This window comes from Gymnoscopelus braueri, assembly GCF_963280865.1.
Source record: "Gymnoscopelus braueri genome assembly, chromosome: 22".
Classification (NCBI taxonomy): Eukaryota; Metazoa; Chordata; class Actinopteri; order Myctophiformes; family Myctophidae; genus Gymnoscopelus; species Gymnoscopelus braueri.
In genome coordinates this window covers 18,830,652-18,856,823 of record NC_137624.1, presented here as the reverse complement: position 1 = coordinate 18,856,823, position 26,172 = coordinate 18,830,652, and the positions used below count along the sequence as shown (strand labels likewise).

The 26,172-nt window shown below is 39.8% G+C and overlaps 2 protein-coding genes across 3 annotated transcripts; one reads left to right on the top strand and one right to left on the bottom strand.

Moving 5' to 3' along the window:
- The first annotated feature begins 475 nt into the window (after positions 1-475).
- prkab1a (protein kinase, AMP-activated, beta 1 non-catalytic subunit, a) lies at positions 476-12,782 on the top strand. Of its 2 annotated transcripts, none has more exons than XM_080419696.1 (8): positions 476-552; positions 3,014-3,214; positions 4,297-4,466; positions 6,127-6,220; positions 6,657-6,726; positions 7,554-7,687; positions 8,261-8,329; positions 10,544-12,782. In XM_080419696.1, exons 2-8 carry the CDS (start codon positions 3,065-3,067, stop codon positions 10,619-10,621), a joined length of 765 nt encoding a protein of 254 aa, XP_080275822.1. In that variant the 5' UTR covers positions 476-552; positions 3,014-3,064; the 3' UTR covers positions 10,622-12,782. The 2 variants fall into 2 exon arrangements, with proteins under 2 accessions (XP_080275822.1, XP_080275821.1); XM_080419695.1 differs by having other exon boundaries at positions 6,612-6,726.
- A 4,667-nt stretch (positions 12,783-17,449) lies between these two features.
- On the bottom strand, positions 17,450-17,833 carry LOC308078879 (NADH dehydrogenase [ubiquinone] 1 beta subcomplex subunit 4-like; the record flags this gene model as incomplete). The annotated part of the gene is made up of 1 exon (XM_080420222.1): positions 17,450-17,833. One exon carries the CDS (start codon positions 17,831-17,833, stop codon positions 17,450-17,452), a length of 384 nt encoding a protein of 127 aa, XP_080276348.1.
- Positions 17,834-26,172: the final 8,339 nt, after the last annotated feature.

The window sequence follows — 26,172 nt, the reverse complement described above, 5'->3', positions numbered from 1 at the left end:
ACTTAACCTATGTCCACGGATATTACAATTATGTACGGGTCTTCAGAAGTTCCTGTATATTATGTATTGTTCAATAAAAAGCATTTTAATCCAATTGATGGCTATTTTTTTAATAGTTATAATAATGTATCAGAGTGTAATATACCTCTCAACCGATGGGGCTACGCAGTTGAAAGCACATGGAGAAATTACGAAAGAAATGGCCACCAATTAGATTTAAATGCTTTTTATTGAACAATACTGAACTAATTAGTACTTCTAAGGACCCGTACATAATTATAACATCTGTGGCCATAGGGTAAACACTTTATATTTGAAATCAAAACGTTTATGTAGATGTACGGGGCTACGGGCCAAAAAAGTGCAAACACCAGGTTGACATTCATCCATGAGTCATGTTTCAGCCAGGGCTAAGTCCCAGTACGCATGCGCCAGTGACAGTCAAAGGGGGGTGGTTAGTTCCAGTAGGCATGTTTTGTTTTCTGGATGGAATGGACGAAATGGAAATGACAAGCCAACGCTAACAGACGCAAAGAAACAACCTCCTCTCAGGTAAAAAACAAACACTCACAGAACTCAGTATAAAACCAAATATTTTCTACTTAGACCGTTATTATTATTATTAACCCGTACGCGCCGTGCGTCTCATGTCAGAGCGCGCAGCTGCGACGCATCATCACTGATCTCTTGATCCACTGAGGATGCATCCATCCTCCATCATTCATCACTGTCAATATTTATAAACATTACCGTAACATGACTGTCAATATTATAAACATTACGGTAACATGACTGTCACTATTATAAACATTACGGTATGGACACTTCATAATATCGCACGATTCGTTCGCTCGGCAGAACTGACGCATGTTCAACTGGAGCAGTGGTGGAAAAAGTACTCAAATTCTTTACTTAAGTAAAAGTACCAATACTGCAAAATAAAAATACTCTTTTACAAGGAAAAGTCCAGAATTCAAAATGTACTTGAGTAAAAGTACAAAAGTATTGGCATCAAAATGTACTTAAAGTACCAAAAGTAAAAGCACTCAAATGTTTGAAAATAGCCTAGGTCTAAAATAGGTTTAAAGTGGTTAATGTATGTTTCATTATATCATAATTTATATCTGAAAAGTAACTAGTAACTAAAGTTTTCAAGTAAATGTAGTGAGTAAAAGTACAATATTTGCCTCTGAGATGCAGTGGAGTAGTAAAAGTATTGGAAATACTCAAGTAAAGTACAAATACCTCAAAATTGTATAAGTACAGTACTTAAGTAAATGTACTTAGTTACTTTCCACCACTGCTTTTCACAGTGGAAAATATGTGAAAAATGGGTCAGCAGCCCCTGTCGCCTGTTATTTATTTATGTACTGGTATTTTCCATGTTGCAAATGCTGTTTGAACTCAAGTACTCGATTGTCTGTATAGTCTCTAATCTAATGCCCCAATCTTTTTGGGCGAGAACCGTTTGTCCCTGGTGAAGACCTTTATCTGGTCGAAACATATGTTGGCATTTTTATAGAATAACATTTATTTTAACTTTACTTCCTCTCCTCCACATTTTTTTGAGTGCTCAGATTCCTTCTTTAAAATCTACAGTCACTCCCGCTGATCCTAGTATGCACCATACACCTTTAACACTTTCACATAAAATAAACATTAAAAAAAAATATTAAAAAAAAATGAAAGAAGTTATGGCAAAATAAAGGCCCCCTCACACATTAGTAGGACACTCCAATGCGTGAGGGGGCCGTGATTTTTCCATTACTTTTTTCATTTATTTTTAATATATTTTTTAAATGTTTATTTTATGTGAAAGTGAAGTATCCCTTTAAGACGCTTGTATCTGCTGTGAGCACCCGCTAGATTTATACTTTTAGAACAATATGCCATTTTGCTAATGGGTATAGAAAGTTCCAAATGGCTATTTTATATATTCAAATCAAAGTCTTTAAAAACAGTCAATATAAATGAATACCAGTTCTATCATGGCTCTTGAGCACACTTCAAGGAGGTATTATTATTACAGTGGCAGAAAACGTTAAGCCATCATGCCAACAACAGGAATTAATCTGACCTTGAGAAACAGGTGAGCTGTGTCAAAATTGCTGTGCTGTTTTTTGCTGTTGACTTTTTCGTGCCAAAGACCCCCAAATTGATAAGTATGTGGCCGCGGACCCCCACCTGAAAATATATTTTGCCAGGGACCCCCAGAAGCAAAGATTTGTGTTAAAATGTTTGCCTTAAAAAAAAAAGATTTGCACACATTTTCAAGATTAAAAAAAAATGGCAGATCTACTGTACAAGCTCGTAGCGCGGCTATGAGCTTGTAGATCTGCTATGTTTTAATAGCCAAAGTTTAAAATATGGATACATGGGTTAAAATGATTGACGGGACGCTTTAACTAATTGTTAATAAAGGTTCTCCCCACTTTGAGAACCAATGGTGTAACCTACTAGTATGGCTATCCAAGTTTGTCTCCATCAAGCAACCATCAAACCAATGTTATCTTCCCCTTTGATTGAGTGACTACAACAGATTCTCACCATGGACATCTAAATATCACACCTTGGGATTTCTATAGAAGTAGGGCACCACTATAGGTCAGAAAGCACTTGACCAAGCATCCATATTTGAGGAGTTGGGATGAGAATGACTGTTAGCTAATTATTAGTTTGAAGATCAACAAACACACAGGCAACACTCAAAACTCAGTCTGCCCTCCACTATTGGTAACACTTTAACAGTTAATGTATAACTTAAACTAAGCCACTTAAGTAAGTGATGGCCGGTGGCAGTAACATAAATTGTCTCTCTCCACCATGTAAAGCTTTGTGTATCTGCTTGTAGCTTAAAACACAGCAGGTGATATCTTATGTCAAACGGTTGTGTGAGGCAATATAATTACACTGCAAGCACTGTCACTTCCCAAGTTATTGCAGTAGATGGCATATCAATGATTGATTTGACTGACACTGTGTAATTATCTCATCAGATGCGCTTTTATTTCAGTCTCTGATCTAGGATTTAAATCTGTGTCCTGGTGAACAACAAAAGGAGGCTATGGGGAACACAAGCAGTGAGAGAGCTGCCATGGGCCAAGGGGAGAAGGCACACCGCAGAGACAGCCGAGGAGCCAAGGAGGGAGAGAGGCCGAAGATTTTAATGGACAGTCCTGAAGATGCAGATATCTTTCATGGTGAAGACTTGAAAGTAAGTAGTGGCATAGAGGATAGTAACACACAACATATGCAGATTATGCACACGCGCATGCACACGTGCGCGCACACACACACACACACACACACACACACACACACACACACACACACACACACACACACACACACACACACACACACACACACACACACACACACACACACACACACACACTTGAAGCCCTCTTTCTTGTACATCACCCAGACAATGGACCACTAACTGAGTAAATTATTCAACCACTTGTACTCTAGCGTCCCTATTCTGGAGCGAACATTCGCTGAAAATAGCAGATCGACGTGACGCGATGTGAGCTTGTACTGTAGATCAGCTATTTTCAGAGAAGAGAAAAAAAGTAGGCTGCCTAGTAAGACCCCGGTCAACTATGGTGTCAACTATGGTTTAAGTGGTTAACTATGGTTTAAGTGGTTAAAGGGCAAGACCACTTTGGTAGAGGTTTGGGTTGTGTATTTACCTTGCCATGATGTAACTCCAAAGGTGGGCAAGAAATCTAAAATAATTGCTCCATTGATTAGAAATTGATCATTCAAAATGTGCTCCTCATTGACTTACATTGTACGGTAAAACAGCTCTCAATGCAAACAAAGCTGATTCAGACAATATAGAGCATCACCAAACCCAGTACTGTTTGTTTTGTAATTTTTATTAACCCGGACTGAATCCGCAGATCCGGATCTTCAAATAGTAAAGTCAGCAGGAAGTTGACATTTTTATAAAAAAAAAAAAACAGTACTGGGTTTGCTGATGTTCTATATTGTCTGAATCAACTTTGTTTGTGTTAGTTTACGTGCTAAAAGAGTGACTTTGAGAGCTGTTTTACTGTACAATGTAAGTCAATGAGGAGCATATTTTGAATTATCAATTTCTAATTAATGAAGCAATTATTTTTTATTTCTTGTCCACCTTTGGATTTACATCATGGCAAGGTAAATACACAACCCAAACCTCTACTACCAAAGTGGTCTTGCCCTTAAATAACTTCACCTTCAATTTCAATTTGAAGTTGAACGTTTATAATAAGCTATAGATTGCTATAACTTGTTTTATGGTCATAGGCTCCTTTAGAGAGAGAAGAGTTGCTCGCATGGCAGCAGGATATGGAAGCACGCGGAAAGGACCTAACCTTGGACCGACAGACCGTTTTTCGCTGGATGGGAGATGGCAAGGAGGTGTTCCTGTCAGGATCCTTCAACAACTGGTCCACTAAGATCCCGCTCATCAGAAGGTGGGTGAGCTGTGTGATCACCTTGGCTGGTGTTAGTCTCGCCTAGCCAGACGATAGGAGAACTCCCCCTACCAATTAGGCCTGTCATATTCATTATATAATTGCCTGATCACAATATTATTTGAGATAATCGCAATTATTTTTGCATAATCGGCATAATCGTTTCCATTCATGTGTATACATTAATCTGTTGAAAAATACATTTTTAAAAGATTGTGGAAATAGCAGATATACAAGCTCACAGAGCTTATTTATTGGCTATTTACACTATTTTAATCACATTTTGAAAGTATGAAATGATTAAATGTGGCCTATTCCGGTCATAGTGTGTAAATTATTTTGATTATTGGTACTGGTCATTGTTAATGATTTATTTTGTATATCATTTATTTATAATGTATTAAGTTATTTGACATATCTGTCCTGTGATTTTTTTCTTTACAAAGCCTAATAAAGGCAAACATAAATGTAATATGTATTTATATGATAAAATGTTATGCGCAAAAAATGCGGTGTTACATTGTTAATCACAGTTATTTGTAATTGTGCGACAATTAATAGTCAAGTTAAAATGTCATGATCGTGACAGCCCTACTATCAATACATCTGGGGAAATCTAAATTCAGCGTAAAGCAGGCCACTAACAAACCTAACCCCTGCTGCTTTGGAAACAAATCCTGTCTGCGTCCTAATATGAAGGACCGTTTTAAAGTCTCTGCATTGCTTCTGCTGCCTAGTTATTATTACATTTTTTATCCCTGAATAATTTCCACACAGTTCTAGTCCCTACGGTGAATTTAGATGTCACCAGACGTTTCAGTAGATCTCTGGTCATCTGGCTACGCGAGACTAGGCTGGCACAGTATGTGTTTTAAGCCAGCGGAGCTCAGCTCTGGTCTTAGGGACCAAGACGACAAAAGATTTCTGCTCTACGAGGCAACATTCAGTTTAGTTATATCGAAGACCACCAGTACTCTGAGCCCTGGTTATGGGGACATGAGCTGAGCATCACTGCTTTAAGGGATACATCATTTGTAGACATAGATAACATAGCGTTAATAGTGTTAAATTAACACATTTTGTCATTGTGCAGGCTGCACAAAATGTCACAGTACCCGTTTAATTTGCCTAGAGTAAAGAGAGTGGGTCTGACACCTGATTTTCCAGCTATATCATTATAGGACGACTGAAAGGATTCATATTTGCAGACATTTACAGCACATGACACTCGACAGTCTACACTTCTCCCTCTCTACATTTCCCAGTACTCCATTATGACAAGCAATCCTATGAACCCTTAGATCCCTTGTAAGCTAGTAACGTGGTAGTGGTGGTGTAAAAATGGGGACAAGAGCATTTCGTTATAAATCAAAGAGTAATGGCAGACCGAGAGAGAGACTGATTCCATTCAGCTACTATTATTCAAGACACAAGATCCCTGCAAGCTGTTGCAAAGATTTGTGTTACACTTGTGTTACCACCTGGATCCACACCGTGGTCTCCTGCATTGGAAACCAAACATCTAGCACTCGGCCAAAGGGGAATCCTCCCTGGTCAAGGGAGATATTAGGCTTCTGGTCTTCAGACAGGACTACTCTCTCTGTTACACATGCATGGCAGTAGCCAAGGCCTTAATGGATACTCTTCTTTTCTGTCAAAGTCAGAACAACTTTGTGGCTATTGTGGATCTGCCTGAAGGAGAGCATCAATACAAGTTCTATGTTGATGGCCAGTGGACGCATGACCCAGCTGAGGTCAGAAAGCATTCTTAATTATAGCATAGCAAGTATTTTTGTTTCTTTTTTTTTATATGAACCCACTGAACAACTCGCCCTGGCACAGAGGACCCTAACCCTAACCCAGTTAAATGTAGCGCCCCACATATACTAAATCTTTTGAAAGGACAGCAGCAGGCTAGTGGACCCATTAAAAGTAGTGATGATAAGCAATACTGCAATGAAATGCATACTAGTCTTGTAGCTGCACCATTCCAAGTTCATCACAGGGATTTTTTGGGGTCAATATTTCAACAGTAATGCATCATATTACAAAAGTAATTGTGGTAAATTGCTGGCTGTAGTGCCTAGTCGGTTTGTAGTTTTGATTCTTCTCTGTGATATGAATCTATTTTATGATTCCACACAGCCAATAATAACCAACCAGCTCGGCACCGTTAACAACATCATCCAGGTGAAGAAAACTGACTTTGAGGTGTTTGATGCTCTAATGGTGGACTCCCAGAAATGCTCTGATATGTCAGGTGAGTGTTTGTGTGTGTATTACAGCAGTGGTTCTCAAACCTTTTCATGTCAAGGACCACCAAATGTATGTATTTGGCCACAAATCCCCATCTGAAATAATTTTGGGCCAGGGACCCCCATACAAGATTTGTTCTTAAAATGTTTATTAAAGAATGTTACAAATCTGTCACATTCTTTCATGATTTTTTTTTAAATAGCTGATCACAAGCTGTGAAGCTCACAAGTTGTTAATTATAAGCCAATTGGCAATTCAAATAATTTACGTACGTAATTTGCATACTTTGTGCAAACCGAGGTCTTAACACATTGACTGCCAATCACGTAGATCTACGCGAACCGCTTTAAAGCCGCCACGTGCCAATCGCGTAGATCTACGTGAAGTGAAAAAAAAATAATGTTTTTTTAATGTTTTTTTTTTCCAATTTCACCCAAAGACCAAGGAGATATGATTAGTTGAAGATCTAGACTCCTATCCACTTCCTTGTTAACTTAAAACTTAAAAATGCTGTATTTCGGCTACTGAGTACTTTTTTTTTTTCCAATGAAAAACTCTGGCACTGGCTAAAAAAATATGAAAATAATTCTGGCAGTTAATGTGTTAAAGTATTGACCCATAAAATGGAAATTAATAAAATGAATGAATAAAGCACTTTAATATGTTTGAAATCTAGCCTTGAGAAGTGCGACCGTAACAAACCACGGCAAAATCAAACATTAACTCAAATGTTAATTTTTTGTTACTACTCACTAATCCACATATTCTCGTCTCTTTTCACTTGTTACATATTAACATATGCACTACCCCATCCCACCCTACCGGAGGCAGACCTCTCTAGTTCACCTCCTGGGCCATACCATCAGGACGCCTATATCCCTAAGCAGGAGGAAAAGTTCAAGTCTCCGCCTATCCTACCACCTCACCTGCTACAGGTGATCCTCAACAAAGACACACTGATTTCTGTAAGTACCGGATCTCCTCCGACCACCAACCCCACCACACACACATTTTTAACCACTTGAACCCCAGCGTCCATATTCTAGGGGGAACATTAGCCAAAAATAGCAGATCTACAGATCGGCTATTTGTGTACTTTTGTGCACATTTCTTAGTTGTGCATTTTCTATAAATAATGCAAATATAAATTTAGTGTTGAGTTGACATTGTAGTGTGTCTATAGGTCATGATGTCACATGACACAGGAGTGTCTGATGGTCTCACACCTGTGAATACAGAAGGGGTTCTGTCTTCTGTGAGAGTTTATAATTTGTATTTGCTGTTTATTTGCCTCCTATTAACCCAATTCAACTTGAGTTAGTTTAATGTCATATTACAAGTTTACGTGTAAAAAGATTGGGACAGTGGGTTACTTAATTTTTTTCCATTTCATGGTTCATCAAATATTTTCTTCTTTTGGATTCTTCATTCACAATGACGGCATGTGACAAAAAATAAACTCCTTAAATTCAAGGCATCACGGTGAGTAATTCCTTAAAAGAAAACAATAAATAAAATATTCTTATTTCCTGATCCAGTGTGATCCTGCGTTACTTCCGGAGCCCAACCATGTAATGCTCAACCACCTCTATGCTCTCTCCATAAAGGTAAGGTCACAAAGACGTTCAATTACAAGTAAAATATAAAAACATATTCTAAGATCTACAAAAAAACAGAATAGAGCAGCTAAATGGGGGATGATGTGATCCTGTCTCATTATTCTGATAAAGTCTTGTTGCTCCGTACAACTGTATAAAGGTTAAGGAATAAAAGCTTGTATAACTTTCTCAAGGACTATGAAAGATAAAACAACATTGCGTTTGGATGGGGGACAAATAGAACTGTGTCCGACTTGTTTACACGGGAAACAGGCCAGGGACAGCCAGCCCTTAATAATAGAGAGGCATTCTTTTAACTCAATGGGGAATGGTCACGCCATTTTTAATAGTCTAAAGTAATGCCTGACCTTTGAGAAAATCATGATGAACAAAATGCTACGCCTTTTCTGTGAAAACAGACCACTTGTACGATGTTGGGAGTAGCTTGATTTGTACTTCATTGTATGACACCGGCGTACAACGGAGTTTAAATGAAGGCCTAATAATATTTTTTGAGGATTTATGACTATAATGAAATGGCCAAAATAAGGATGCCATTTTTGTCCTTGACCCTGCTGTATCATTCTTTGTCTCCAGCTGGAATTTATGAATGCTGTTGCAGTGAACAGCCTCCCAACACAGTGTTGCAAGCGGTCCATTTCTATAGCTTTTTTCACTCATAAGATTTTACAGATTGCAATTTGTCAGGCATGAAGTAATACTTAACGCTATTAAAGAATTGAGTGTGACTGTTCCCCATACTCCTAGTTTATATGCCTAATAAACTCCGCCTTAGTATTCTCCTGATTTAATAGGCCCATACAGTACATTGTTGTATCATCTGGGCAAGAGTGAAAATTAATATCATGGTCACAAATGATGTCACTAAGTAGCACTTAGTAGTAGGAGAATATGGAGTCTAAAAAGTCACATCTTCAGATTCTACCTCACCCCCTAGCACTCCTCATTCCTTGTATCACTACTTGTTGCCTATTTCTTTAGATGCATGCATGTATTTTGTGTCTATCTGGTATCCTAGTTAGTTAGTAACACTTTGATTTGGGTGTGATTTATTTGCACAATATTCACATAGCCATTTTGTCACTATTGCTGGTCTTACACTTAACTCCAGTCACTCTGAATAAGAGTGTACCTGCTAATTGCCTAAATTATTATCAAGGTAGGATTTAGTGCAGTGTCTGATAGTCCCACCTAAGTTTCCAAGTGATGTACTATAGCGAAAAATGTAGCCAGCTTTTTCAAATGCTGTGCAAAATAATCAAAACAGCCGTTATTGTCAGCATCAAGAAGTACAGGTCAGTAGGCCAGATGTAACCTCTGACTCTGAGCTATGGAATGTTCCAAAGTCATACTGTAGTGTATATATTAACTGAGTGGTTTCCCAGTACCACTACCTTTTTATATTTATATGGGTTGTACTTTTTAACATTCGTTTTTTTCTTCTTTATACTTGTTTGATACTTTGATTTCAGTCCTGCAAAAAAGAATAGACATACAGTAACACTCCAAAAGGCTGGTAGGGGAGTTGTACTGCAGCTAACACTTTGATAAAAAGGAGAACATTCTCAGTGCTTCTAATGCTCCCAAATGTATTGCATTAGGTTACTCTACTCATCATTTAAACTGTATTAGTCTTCATAAGTTGGAAAAACTCATTCTAACGGTGAAGGAGAGTTGGCAGGTTTCCATATGTGGATTTCCAATAGTTCTGCTGTAATCGCAAGGCACTTGTCACAGTGTGGGGGAAACTCTGTTACTTCAGTTGGCCCAAAACAGGCTGTTAGTTAGGATTGCCAATGTTCCTTGTTGAAACCACTGCGTCTTGCAAACTAATGATTCTGCTTGCAGGAGCTGCTTTCTATCTTAGGAATGTTAGCAATGCTAAGAAGCCGTTACTAGGATGGCTGAAGGATGAATACTGAATGTTTTCCATGATGTGTCAAATGCCTGGTGAAGAGAAATTAAAGATTACGACAGACTGGGAGGATCACTAGTCGGTCTCCTTTTTATCGTCCGATGAATATGGATGATCAGACGGGGCGAGAGGACAAAAGACAGGGGATTTGACATGTTGCCCAGGAGAGTATTTTATCCAGAGTCAGGGGTCTTACTCACTACATTATTTCTTGGCTTGGGGGTTGGGATTCTGGGAATTAGTATAATTTTGTTGATTTGACCTCCATTGTCTTTATTCTTCTCCAGGATGGTGTGATGGTTCTCAGTGCAACGCACCGCTACAAGAAGAAGTATGTCACCACCTTACTATACAAGCCCATCTGACGGCAGACCCAAATGTCCTGTCAGTCCCATCCCACTTTGTCCACGGTACACTTGAGTTTACAGAATATTAGGTACACCTGCTTTTTTTTTCCATGAACAAGGCTGACAAGGTGAGTCCTGGGGAAGGGTGTGATCCGTTACATTGATTATTACGTCCACAATCAGTCTTGAAGGGGAAATGTCCAGTAGATCAGTGGTTTTCAACCAGTGGTCCGGGGACCACCAGTGGTCCTTGAGGGGGTTCCAGGTGGTCCCCAGCTATTGTGATAGAGTTGGTAAACGAATGATGGAGTTGGTAAACGAATGATGGAGTTGGTAAACGAATGATGGAGTTGGTAACGAATGGACCCTTATAGATCTTTAACTCTTGAGAGTGTAAAATGATGGGTCCATTTGGTTTCATTTTACGCTCTCAAGAGTTACATTATTGTTAAACATCTTAATTTACAAGAAGTCTACACAATTGTCATTTTGATCAACGTTTGCCTGTTCTCTCTCCTATGGAACCAACATCAGTACAGCATGGATTGAATTGTGGACTAAATCTTATCCAACAATAACGGAATATTCTAAGTTTTGGGTCTGACAGGCTAAATCTCGATCAATTTGTGGTCCGTGGCTCAAATGCAGAATAAATAATGGTCCTTGATGTGAAAAAGGTTAAACCCCTGCAGTAGATGAAGATGGCTAACGCGCACCAAAAAATAAATATCCTTCATAAGGGGCCGTGTCCACAGAAAGCATTTTATGAGCGGAACGTTGGATATCATGTCTCAAATCAGGCCTTGGCCTCTGGGGTAGGGTAAAAGAGCTGATATATGTTGTACACTCAGTGTATAGACTACACACAGTGTATAGTCCACGTGCACATCTTTTTAAGATTATTATTGCTACTCTAGTCACTGTAGTCCTTATGCTGTCAGTAGTTTTCAAGATCTTAGCCTGACTATATAGACATAGAGATGCTGTAATGATGAGGTACTGTTGTAGCTGTAGCAGCCTCCGTGTCTGTCTGCATTCATGCCTGCCAAATGCAACTTCACAAAGTGATGAGGAGGAGCTTTGACGGTAGTGTGGAATTTTGACTTAAAGACCCAATTTGGTTAATGGGTTTTTGAAGCTTAACCATGAAAACCTTGGTGGTTTCTGGCACTCTGCATATCTCTAAAGCATTAATGTTTTTTTTACAACCAAAACCTGGTTTTCTGATGAGCACTCACTGAAAAGTTGGTTTTACTCTGGGCACACTGACAGAGGGTGTTTGTGTGGTGTGATCAATCAAAGCCTCATCAAAGACGAGCATAGTAATAACAGCTCAGATTTATATAGCGCTTTTATAAGTACCCAAAGTTGCTTGGCATAATATTATTATACTGGTATGTGGCTGGCCCACATTGGTCTGTTGTCCAATCAGAGGCTGAGTAATATGCATGTTTTTATGCTAGTGATTGATGAGGCGTTGATTGTGACATCACACCTTCCTTGCAAACACCCTCTGTTAAGGCGGCTTTCCATATACATGGACTTACCTAGCCCCACCCCACACCGCCCACCACAGCAACGGTTTCCACTACAATGAAGTGGGTAGAGTGGTGTGTAAGTGGTACTAAACTGGTGCCTAAAAAGTACCCAGTCTTGGGTAGGTCTGAGCTGGGCTAAGCGGGGCTAAAGCTCAGCCTGCTACTGATTGGTCGGCTCACAGCTGTGTCTGTCCACTCAGGTCTCTGTAAAATGTAAACACTACGGTAGCAGTGTTGCCATGTCCACTTATTATAAGCGACATTGGGCTTATTTTTCTGTAAAGTTGCTTGTAAATATTGGTAGTACTTTTACTCCACTACAATTATCTGAAAACGTATTAGTTACTAGTTACTAGTTACTTTTCAGATATAAATGATTACATTATAAAACATACATTAACCACTTAAGCCCTATTTTATACCTAGGCTATTTGAAAATAGCCGATCTACAAGCTCACAACGCATCGCATCATTGTAGATCTGCTATTTTCAAACATTTTAGTACTTACTTTTGGTACCTTAAGTACATTTTGATACCAATAGTTTGTGTACTTTTACTCAAGTAATTCCAGACTTTCACTTGTAGAGTGCTTCTACATTGCAGTATTGATACTTTTACTTAAGTAAAACATTTGAGTACTTTTTCCACCACTGCTTGTTTCTAAAATGTACTTGATTATTTGGGGCTTGTTTCCATATGTTGTTGAAACCAGTGGTTCTTAAACATTTTCATGTCAAGGACCCCCAAATTAATATGTATTTGTCAACTTTATATATGTATATATTTTTTTTAAATAGCAGATGCACACACTCACAATGCGTCGCATCGCTACGCGTTGTGAGTTTGTAGATCTGCTATTTTCAAATAGCCGTAGATAGTCGCTTCTTTTGGGATTGTTTTCATAGACCTGATTGCTTATTTTTTTCTGCTAAACCTGGCAACAATGAATGTGCGACGATACACGCTAATAATGTTTTTTATATAAGTGATGGCAACGTGTTTAGACACCACACAGGTCTTCCCAACAATAGCGAAGATTAAAGTCAGGGTGAACATGGCCAAATAATAACTTAAGAGCCAAACTAGCTCTGAGGAAGCACGCTAGCATTTAGGCTAACCCTGTAGCCTGAGGCTAAGTTGGTGTGTTAAAGAAAGGGGCGTTGATTTCCTTCGGGAGGGGAGGGGAGGGTGGAGATTTTGCGAGTGGGGACTTTTGTGCAATGGAAACGCAAGACATTTTGAAGCGGTGCGGTGCGGTTCTGGACTGTACTGGACAGTGTCGTGCTTAAGCTGTGATGGAAAAGCGGCTTTAGTGTGCCCTGCATGAAACCAGTTTTCCATGAGTGCTCATCTGAAAACCAGATTTTGCTTTAAAAAAAAAAATTATAATAATTTCTTTAGAGACATTCAGAGTGGGAGAAACCACCACGGTTTCCATGGTTCAGCTCCAAAAACACTTCAACCATGCAAAAACTAAAAAGGTGTACAGTTGTCACAGACTTCTGAGATTATTGCGCTCTGGCTGGCAATGTGAATTTACTCAATTGAGACAAGGAGGGTACAAAGACATGAATACTTTGAAATGTGATGTCATGATTTAATCATAGACTCAAAGATTGTACAGCGATGAAACAATTGAGAAATGTTTTCTCGCTGTGTTGAATTTTAACCTTTGTTACTTTTCTTTTAACGTTACTTAAAGGTAGGGTAAGTGATTTTCTTTGGTTAAAATAAGTGTTAAATTGCTCTATATTCTGATAGTACTCATTGCTATAGAGTTTCATTTCCAATTTTATCCAATCAGGATAGAGAACTCAATCAGGATATAGAATAGAGAAGTGAAATTGGAAGTGATGACACTAAGAAATGAGCATGCAAAATTGGAACTGGAACACTATAAAAATGAAGCTTAAAAATGGGTACTTTCTCCTGATTGGCTGAGATTTTGACACCTACCGGAAAAGGTATTTTCTGTTTATTAAAGAGCTGGAGAGACATGGAGACTCCTGTTACTGAACAAACACTCTATAGCAATGATTACTATCAGAATATAGTGCTTTAACATTTTAACAAAATACTTTTTGTTTTAACCCAAAAATATCTCTTACCCTACCTTTAACGTGTAGACATGCTGATGACAACGCACAGTAGCAGAGTTTTATTTATTAACTCGATTGTGTAGTATAACTTTGTAAGTGTTGTGTCAAAGCAATATGTTAAGCATCGAGGGTAGTGTTGAAGTGAAGATCACTACGAGCAGGGTTCGATTTGTAAATAAATCAAATGTTTTTTTAATAACTTAGTATACAGTCATAAGAAAAATAGCGAAAATAGCTGATCTACAAGCTCACAATCTTGAGCTTGTAGACATGCTATTTTTGAAGAAATAAATAATAAAATTAATTGAGAAACTTTGAAAAAGAAAATAGAAACTTTTTTCAAACATTTTGAAAATGTGGCCAAAATAGAGACGCCATGGTTAATGTTGTTAACATACATTTTAATAACGGTCTTAAATTGTTATATTATCAAACGTAATAAGCATACAAAACATTTAGACATTTCCCAAAAATACATTATTTTAATTCAGTCTGACCAGAAGCAGCGATGATATATCCCCACCGGCCATAACAATGAATCACCAGAGAGGACCGATATCAAAAGTAGATGAGTGGATTTTCCCCATTCCTCTGAGCAAATCGAACCCTGCCTGCGAGACAAGAACTGTTCCATCTCAGAATATCAGAAACAGGACCAAAAACAACACATATTTTTTTCTTTACCTGTGACCAAGAAATCAATTGAGTGCAATTTTTCAAATTGGTTTGTTGTTCTACAATCACATGCATTTATGTTTAGTTGGGAACGGACCCACGGAGTATCCTTCACAACTAAAGCTACAATCCTTAAGATTTCTGTCCGTCGTTCCCCTCTCCACGATGGAGAGAGGTAATTGCAATGATGCCCAAACTACAATAAAGATGGCAGCACATCTAGTGTCTAATCCGATGTGCCGTCTGCTTCAAATTGGATTAACATAGTCAACCAGTAGGTGTCCTACCCGGTACCAGGTCTAAATGTCTCAGTGCAGGGACACTTATAACCACTGCAGATGTGCTAGATGTATTGTATTACACATACTCAGCAGTACTGACTGGTTAAAATGATAGTGTACTCATAGAAAAGTCCCAGATTGTAGCTTTAAAGTGCAACAGTCAAAGAGTGAAGAGAACATGCTGCTTGTCTTATTGATACAACAAAATCTATTCATTATATATATTCAAAATTGCTGTACTTTCTGTTATGTGATTTCCCTTATTTCATAACAATCACAAATGTGTGAAAGTAACATTACGGTATGAACAAGCACATAATTCATGATATGCTGCAGCCAGGTTAGTTTAGTATGCATTTGTGAGTTAGGATGTACACAGTACATACACGTACAAAACATTTAATTAATACAAATGATCAGTAACAATTACACAATGATTTAAAAAAATACATTTTATGCTAAATTTAAGTTTTGCAAGCTCTGAGCGAATTAGGACACGGGTGTCTATCAATGGTTTTGTATTGTGGCTTTTGGATGTTTTGGACCGGCAGAGTGACTTAAACATGCTGCTTGGTCGCAGCGAACATATTTCAATAGGCAATAGAAATCTGCCTAACTAAAGCACCTGCTAAAACTTCCTCATACATGGGGAAGTCTCCTTCTCTAATCTTAGATCTTGAATATGAATATCTTAAAATAATAGGGCCTCATTGGCGAGGAAAGTAGTTTGGCGTTTTCTAGACTAACACTGGAACCAGCTCTGAAAGGAAGTGACGGACTGGTACTGTTACTGGGAATTATTGTGTGGATAATCTGTACAATTGGACACATGTGTGTTAAAGGAATTGAAAAGTCATGGATGTTTGTCAGTGATCCTCAAATCATGCTTTTGTGTACACTTGTGTAATTTTGTGGAAGATTTCTATTAAAGATTAATTTATGAATATATTTTCTAGTTTGACTTGTATTTATAACAGTTACCTTCTGTTGCAATGCATTTAAATAATACAAAATGTAGGTGCACTTCTAATATTATTTTTAAACTGAATTTGCTGCACCCATCACATTATTGTTAAATACACTTGTGTATCTACTATGTCATGTTCAAGTTGCACATCTACACGTCTGGCTTTGTGTCTGTGGTGGGCGCAGCGCTGAGTTATGCCCTCGTTTATTTCCATTCTGGTCAATTGTACAAGTTTCCCAAGCCAGTGTATTTGTGAAGGTCCACTTGTGCCAGTGGTCAGTGTGGGCTCATTACCCACATTCTGACAACTACCCGGCTCTGCCACTGTGTAACAACTCTCAGGTCTCTCGCTGCATCAACAAGATGGGTCCAATAATAGCAGTGTGGCTCTCATGTTGATCTCTGACATCATATTGATGATGACGTAAGTTTTGCCCAAATATGGACAGATGGGACGGTGGATGTGAGTTTGTGAATTAATTTGCATGATTCACTTTGTAGCAAGACATTGTTTGTTTTAGCCTCTTATCTCTTACGAAACGTAATGACAATACAGGCACATGCTCTGAGCTTGTATATTTTACTAGCGCCCACTGTGAGCTGGTGTCAGTGCCCGTCAGGTCAGGTTACCTTTTTTCTTTACCCCGTTTTCTCCCCAATGTAGTTATGCCAATTGATTCCTCCCTACACTCATTTCTGTGTTGTCATTTCTGTTGTATCCTACTGACTCACCTGCCAGCGAGGATCCCCCACCGGGAGGACGTAGAGGAGGCTTCGTCCTACTCTCACCCAGCACTCCCCACTGACAGATGCCGCCCCAGCCCTGTAGGAGTACGTGTATTGACAAATGTCACCCGTCCCTCCAGAACACGGGCCAATTGTGTTCGTATAGAGTAGACATTCGACAAAGCCGGATGCACCGCAGTGCATTTGAACCCCCTGACTCTGCGGTGGTGCAAAGCTACTTTACCACTGCAGCACCCTATGTTTATCTTTTTGTTTTATTCGTTTAACAGTAATTACACAACTCACACCTTGTCGTTTTCTCATCTCACGAGGAGAAAAGCCTGGTAACGAACTACAGCTTAAAAGTATCTATGTATACTTAAAGTTTCCGTTGCTTCTCCCGGAAACTGTATATTTCAACCAATCGCAACACTGGTTTCATACCCAGGGAATGTAAACAACAGATCTGCAAAGCATCTACTTCCGGTTAGACACTCGGTAGCAGTCCTCGCTTGGCATGCTCTGATTTCTAGAACATACAGGCTGTCTCTACAGAGACTCAGTAAGCCAGCTTGAACTTGCGATCGAGGGTCCCGGCTTTGATCTGCTCTTCTCTGTTATCCCTGTCTGTCTTGAAGGTGTAATAGAGAACAAAAAGAGGCACAACGCCAAAGAGCACGCCCAGCAGAGACGTCTTTTGCGTGGGTCTGAAGTGCGGGTAGGGGTTGGTACGTGCATAAACCCAACGTGTCAGGGCGGGGTCTTCAATGAGCTCTTTTCTGTGAGGGTTGTTGAGTTGCAGCTGGTATTGACGCTTCAGGTTTGCCCGTATAGCTGCTCTCTCCTCTTCGGCACGTCGCAAGTCTGGTGATAAGTTAAAATATTCATTCGGATCTAGTGTTTTGGGCCGAGTGGCCAAGGGTGCCTCTCGGTAGTCTGCCATGTTTCAGATTATTTAGTGCAGTACCTGTTATTGGAGTACTTGGAGGCTATAGTCTATAACATCAGTACTATGACATCATGATGCTGACGTACCCTTTTATTCCCATATATCTCTATTATGGGCATAAAAGGGACCCAGAGACCCATGTACGCCCGCACACACTTGACACGCAGAGATTCTTGGTTTGATAGATTTCTGCAGCTGGATCTCTAGAGTATTGATGACATATTGATGATGTCGATCATCTCCAAGTTTGGGCATGGTTGCAGCCAGATCCGAGTGCCTTTGACTAACGTTATCCTTCTATTCTATAAATTCACAAAAATCTCTGTGTGTGAGTATGTCACCAGCATACCTCGAGAACCACCCGACAGATCGACTTGAAACTTGAGTGATACGGCGAGTGGGAAGTCGGTCGGATCAGATCTCCAAAAACATTGATAAATTCGCAAATCCCCATATATGGAGTACCCTGATGTCATCAATATGATGCCAATAGACTGGCCTGGACTCCATATTTGGCATGCCTAACACTCCAACTCCATGTATGGCCATAAAATGGACACATGATGGATACAGAAATCTCCATATATGGGCATAAAGGGACAGACTGGTACAATGGGTACAACAGGCATACATTCCCAACTTGCATCGTTCTAGTGGGACGGTGCCTGGGCACCGGTCTAGTGAAAATGTAGTTTGAATGTCAACGTGCCTGCACAGCCCCTTGTGTTTCTCGCTGCCTGTGCTCCGATATGTGTCGTCTGTTTGACTGTCAGTGTTCCTGAACAGCTCCTTGTGTTTCTTGCTACCGGTGCCCCGTTGTGATTTGTCTGTTTAATAAGTGTCAAAGTTTCTGTATGGTCCCATGTCATTGCACCCTGTGCTCCGCCATGGTTTGTCTAGCTAAATGTCGCTGAGGGTCTGTAGCTACTGCTGTCTCTGTCATACGAGCCTCTTGTTTTCTTTCTGCATCTATTTTTCTTTGCATGATTTGTCATGACTGCTATTCAGGCTTAGCTAGCCTGTTTGACTGTCTACTGTTGGCAGGCAAACGTCAGTATCAATGACATCATCAATACATCATCTGTGCCCACATTTGGTCAAGCAAGCCAAATTAACTTCTATTATGAAGCTGTAATGTATCAAATAATACAAAATGTGCCTATTGGCAGTGTACACAAGACATTTGGTTTGTGAGATGGACACACACACACACACACACACACACACACACACACACACACACACACACACACACACACACACACACACACACGCGCTTATAGATGAACACGTATTTGACCATGCTTTGAAAAAGGGTTAATTATAATTAGTTTTGCAAACAAGAATGCAGATTAGCAAACTTGCATTGTCTCAGATCACGTTCATCCGCTCTTGTACACCTCAGAGGCACACTTCTGTGTGCATAATCTTTACATGCAGCGGTGTATACAATCTCCAGCTGAAATGGACTGTCTGCTTTATCTCCCCGAGTAAATCCAATTGTGTGTTATCAGCAGACACAAACAGATTACGCGGCTGAGAATTCACTAACTCTTTCTTTGTCACATTGGCCAGCAGCACTGTAAAGTTGTGGGACATTTGGCTTAAATTCACGTTAACCATAGCATAGTTTCTGGATTACAGAATGTGGTTGACCTTCCAAAGAGAAAAGTGAAAAAGAGGCTGGATCCATATTCTGGGGGTAACGTTACCCAAAAATAACCGATGTGAGCTTGTAGATCGGCTATTTTGGTGTGGACGGCAAAAAGAGGGTTTAAGTGGTTAAGCTAAATTCGACTGAATTCCATTATACAGTACTGCATCAGGCCAGAGTGTACCTTGACATCTTGCCAGTATTCTTCTCTGGTATACCAGAGGTAATACATCACCATCCTTCTAGTGGGAAACATATGTTTCTGCTGCAATGTTGATCATCAATGGGCAGCTGTCACCACAAATGAACTAGTGTTGAAAGTGGACTAATAATGGTGCTTCTTCTTGTCAAATTAAGCATACAAAGGAAATATGTTGGGCTTAAATGTACTGTGGTCATAAGGACTCCCCCCCCCCCCCCCCCCCCCACCAGTCACAGTGGTTGATGGATTCATAAATACAACTGACATTTAATATGACTTAGTATGGTTTAGTAATGTGTAAGAAAATAAAACATGTTCTAGAAGAGAACACTTCTGGACTCCATGCAAATGTGGCCGGTAATGTAAAACATAAATAAAACTGAAGATAAAACAAGTAAACTGAATGAAAACAAGGCTTGACGTGTTGGGTACACCTTAATAACCTCAGTATTAACTGAGCGTCAAAAGTTTGTTCCAGAGTAGAACAAGCCCTGACAGCAAAGGTACTTTGTCTTCATTGTTGGCTCAACCACCAGCTGATTCCCACCCGAGGACCCCAGGCTGTGCAATGTTAAAACACCATCGCAAGAGTCGGGAAGGCAAATGATAGTGTGGAGATTTTGTAGAAAGCTGAAATATAACAACATAAACCAAACGCAAGTGGAAGTGCTCTCAAAAGACTGAGCTGGACATGCTGACCAATCTGCCTGCAGCGAAGCATATAGATCGACACAGCCATACAGTATTAGTGAAGGAAGGACACAGGATAGCCAACTAACCAGAGGTTGCTTTGAGCACATTGCACAGCGTCCACTGTAGCATGTTTCAGCATCCCTCGGAGTCCCTTACAAACAAACAAACAAACAGAGTTTTGGCAGAGTTTTGGCTTTTGGCCTCCTATCTCATGGTCGGAGAACGCTGTCCATTGCTCCGTGTTCTGAATTCCCATATCGTCAGAGTTTGCTCCAGTATAATTTCAGTAAGCAGTTTCACTTCTTGACCTGGTTGACCTTTTCTTTTTTCAGTAGTGGAAATTTCTATTTTGTATACAAAAGCCTGAGTTGATCTTCCAAGGATGAATGGTGTCTTTGACCTGACCTGTATTTGCCTTGAATCACACACCTCGTTGCCATAGATACAGGAGAGATGGACTCTGAGATTCGTGAGAATGTAAAGTGCGTTATAAATAAAATTTATTATTATTATTATTAACCCAGATCTGCCTATGGTGCATGGAGGAAAGCACCCTCACTGGAGAAAGACGAGTAATCCTTGACAGCTAGGGAAATGTTGTACTTCCAACAATTCACTGTTTGGTTGAAACGCAACTCGTAACTCTCAAATATATTTGCAGATAAGTGAGTGTGGCATGCTGGACATTTTAGAGGTTGACGTTTTTTTCTGAATTCTTATTGCTTTAGTGTGTGTTACCATCTTGGTCCCTGCCCCCACCATTATATTTCTGGTTATTTAAAATGTTTACTTGCTTTCAGCCCAAGTGGCTGTAGGGCAATATTTGTTTTCGCCAGTAGATGGCAGTAGCGGCTTTGGTGCACTATAGTGACTGGTGGTGGTGTAATCCTTAGAAGCAAGTTAGCCCACTCATAACATAGGGCAGGAGGACTGCAGCAAAGGAAGCTTATATAAATTCAAGACTGTATTTTGTTGTAGTCGAGAGACGTGCACAGGTGTCATATACAGTTCTGTATTCTCATTCGTAACCTGACCATATCATTGCATTGTTCTCAAGTACAGATGGTCCAAATGCTGTGTTCAGTGGCTGATATGTAAGCAGTATTTTGCTAGTGAACAGGCTGCACATTTCATGCTGTGTCTTAATGATGCATTTAATGTTAAGTCATAACACTGGACAGTCAGAATAGCAGCAAAGGAAGCCTTTATAATATATTTTTTAATACAGTATTATAATATTGTATAGCCATTATACAGTTTACAGTATAATAAAGTCATCTGGCACCTGAGTGGAAATTGTCCCATGCTTTCAGTGTGTAACATATGAGCTTACAATTTTATATTCTAATTCAACTGACTTGACAGCTTATCATCTCATGTAATTATCTGGCACAATATGCAGAGGACAGCTATGCAGTACAGCAGTCGCTTGAAACCAACATGGTTGAACCGTGGCACTGATGAGCAGAAAGAACTGCACGTTTTTATATCCTGCTTGGAGAACTGCATAAAGTGCAGCTTTTGCTCTGTCAATTTGTAAGTGAGTATTCTGCTGTCGGTGCCACCGAACGTGCGCTGTACAGCATTGGAAGAATCTGTTTAGTTGATGAAATATTCATAATTTAAAAATAAAGAAAAGAAAGAGAAGAGGTAGCTGAGAAAGGATGCAAAGTACATTCTTGTGTACACTGTTGTCTGAAAAGAAATGTGCCTTCAGATACTGACTGATTGATTGAATGATTGATTTGTTTGTGTGGGACTCAATTTTCAACCAACCTCTTGTTTCAGGTCATAGTTGGGAGAAGACCAATTAAATCCAGAGATACATTATTTCCATACCTCTGTAGAAGCAGCAGGCTTACTGAGTGGCTCGTCCTGTTCACCTGAGTCAACCTCTTCCTCTCTGCCAATGTCAGAAGCTCCTGTAATTGAAAGGATTACATTATAGTGAAAACACCCCATGGAGTTAGTTACAGTTACAGTTTATAAGGATATACACTGCAGAAAGTCTGGGCGGTGGAAGTTCATATTAGAAACGATATGGCTATTTTCCTGAAACGCAAATGCAAATTTTACATTTTACAAAAAACATCTGACCATCATAGCTGACTTCATCAAATTGGTCTGAGAAGCACAACCACAAACTTGACAGCAGAAGAAGATTAAGCAAGGGAAAGGGTTGAATAATAAAGAATAAAGTGAATGAAGCAGCTGCGTCCAGTAGCTCTGATGGACAAAGTTCAGCTGAGAGCTCTGCTTGTAACATGTTGAATTTGCAATTGCACTTGCACTATTGGAGAATAGCCACATGCAGTATTGATTATGGTATGAAGGTTCAATGTTAAAGGTGTCTTTATTGCTACATCTTGTGTAAGAGTAGAATTATTTTGTTCTGGGTCCAATTCTCTAGCCTGGTAAACCCTCCCTCCGGAAATCTCATTTCTATTTGAAATCAAATGGAAATGAGATTTCCGGAGGGAGGGTTTACCAGGCTACCAATTATCATCATACACTGTAGCAGAAAAATATATACACAAATATTTACGTAAATTTAAAGAAACCACATGAACTTGGTGAACTTGCACCCCCAGACATTTCTGCAGTGGAAGTTGTGTCTGGGGATATGTGGGGAGGAAAAAAAGCTTCCGATTTCAAGTGCATCTTCTTATTGAAGCTTTATAGAGTCGAGAGGAATATTCCTTGTAGGCTTCAACACAGAATCAGAAATTGACATAACTTGACATCAGATAGTGAATTATCATAATATTATTAGAATATAATCATTCTTGAATAAGGCTGTCAATTAAATGCCTGATGTGCAAATACAATTGATTTTCTGTTTTTAATAGATTATTCAATGCAAGAAGGGTAGGCACTATAAGCTATTAGCTTCAGCCTACACCTTTTCGGTCAAGCAGTTTTGTTCTGCTTTGTTTTTGTTTTAATTGTTTTGTCTTTTATTGTATGAAATGCCATATGTGTGTATGTTTTTTTTGTTGACCGAAATAGACTTCAACTAACTAACTAACTAAAATATCCAAACAGAATGAAGTGAGCAGGTCACAGTGGCATATTGGGTGAGAACGAGGGTGACTATCCCCTTTTCAATTCACTAGGCCCCTGGGAGATGGATTGCTGAGATGGAGCGCAACACCTACCATCAGCTCCCAGAACTTAACTGCACGTCCTAGTTACCCAAGCCGTGCTACTCATTCGCTGGGTTGGCGGTGACCGGGATCAAACCCATAACTTTATTTAAAGACAAGTGCTATACCAACTGAGCTACCCAGACACAAAAAGAATGAATAGAATAATAGAATTTGTTGTGGTGACACGTTACTGCAGGGACATGTTTACTTATACAGTACATTATGTCGTATTCTCAGTACATGCTGATGCAGTTGACAGTTGACAATGATCATACAGGGCAGAAGGACGGTGCAAGGTGTACTATCAACAGCAGACTAGTTTCTGTAATTACCAGTTATCAACTCAACTTTTCAATCAGCCTATCCATCATGTTTCTTATCTAGATATATTTGTATTTATAATGTACATTTCACATTATCCCACACCTTGTGCTATAAGATTTTTGAAAACCGTAGTGAATCAGGAGTGATTACATTTCACTCTTTTTTTTTAAATTAAAGAATCTTGGTTGGTGGGTACAAGAATACCTGTACTTTACCTTTGCCCTACTGAATCATTGTGGAGCAAGGCACCAAACCTGCTCTAACTCACTTAAACTGAGCACTATCCCCTCCGGAGTGTGGGATTTTCCATGTATTTGTCCATGTGGTGAAGGCATGTCTAGGCATACGTTTATCTAATGTCACACAAGCAGCCCCAATGTCATGGCTCGGTCATCCACATGACAGACCACATGTGACTGTGATTGTATTGTATCGTAGCTGCAGTGCTTCCTGAGCCTATCAGAAGAAACAAACAGAAAATTGTTTTCCCACGGTGCCGGCCAGCAAGCCGTATCTGTACAATGCAAACGTCAGGATACTTGTGAATGAAATGCAATGGCGCATGTGGAAATCGACGAGGATGGGGAAGTCGGGCTTGCTAAATCGGCTAAACCTTATTTTAAATCGCTTCTTAAAATGTATCTGTATTAAAAGGCTATTTCATAGATTGATATGATTGATTGATAGATTGATCGTTCGTTTTGCACTTCAATATTGCCCATTCACCTATTGCCTGTGTGTGTGTGTGTGTGTGTGTGTGTGTGTGTGTGTGTGTGTGTGTGTGTGTGTGTGTGTGTGTGTGTGTGTGTGTGTGTGTGTGTGTGTGTGTGTGTGTGTGTGTGTGTGTGTGTGTGTGTGTGTGTGTGTGTGTGTGTGTGTGTGTGTGTGTGTGTGTGTGTGTGTACACAGTACAGTATATTACACACATGTCGCCTCACAGCTAGAAGGTCCTGGGTTCGATTCCCGCAGGGGACGCTGTGGGCGCTGGGGGTGTGTTCTCTCCTCCGCGTCATCAGTGCCCATACCCTAGGTGGGGTTGGCGAAAGGGCCTTTCTGTGTGGATTTTGCATGTTCTCCCCGTGTCTCCTAGGGTAGGTACCCTCACAAAAACATGCAGTAATCCTGGTCACTATACTGCCTCCCCCTGGCCAGCCGGGGCGCCTGATGGAGGGGAAGGGAACTGGTTGGAATAACGTGTTCCTTCCATGCGCTACGTCGAACCAGGGAAACTCTCCCCTGTCAGGTGATAAGAAGGTGAGTTGGCTCTTATGCATTGAAGGAGGCATGAGCTCGGCCCTGGCCTCCCTAGGTTGGCAGAGGGAAGGTAGTGCCCAGGATTACATAGACAATTGGCACTGGGTGTAAAAAATACGGTTACAAAATCGTGGGATAAAAATTTAGATTAAAAAAAAGTATATTACACACACATAGGGGGATGTCAGTATGGCTCAGATGGAGTGAAACACCAGATCACAGTGTTCCTGGGTCTAGACAGAACATTAACCCATTAAGACCTGCGGTTCCGATTCTAACAATGTCTTCTAAATCCTAACAGTTTTCTGAAAAAACTTATGTTTCTCTATCAGTGGTTCTCAAACTTTTTTCATTTCAAGAACCCGCAACATTATGTATTTGGCCGCGGACCCCCATATCAAAACCTTTTGTTCCAGGGACCAGGGATCAGGGAAGATTTTCAAAAATGTCCAAGATTTAAATTTGCAGATCTACAAGCCTGCCGCGTTATGAGCTTGTAGATCTGCTATTTTTCAATAGCCAAAGTATAAAATAATGGTTATAGCTACAATCTAAAATGACACAGATGCGTTTCCCGGATTGAATGGGTTAAATACAGGAAGTGCAACACGTTCTGAAGAGTTCTGATACAGTATCAGACCGTGGGATTTTTGGTCCGGTTTTACACATGCTCCTCTTTACCCTCTTTGCCCCAGAATGTGCTTCCCTGTGTGACCAAGTGTTACGTGTTGCCCTCTGTAAACAGTAAATTCCACAGTATTAAAGGAGTAGTTCACCCCAAAAAATTACTTGTTTTATATCAATTACACACCCCATGAAGCATGGAATTAATGGATTTTTGTTTTGTTTTTGTCGCATTCCTTAGCCAATCATTTGATTAGTGGCGGAAATATGCTAATGTATCTCTTTGAGTCTCCTACCAGAGAGACCAAATTATTGGCTTAGGAATGCGACAAAAACAAAAAGACAAAAAAGGGTGTGTAATTGATTGAAAATACGTAATTTTTGGGGTGAACTACTCCTTTAATGTATCCATGTGTATACTCTTAGAGTCAGT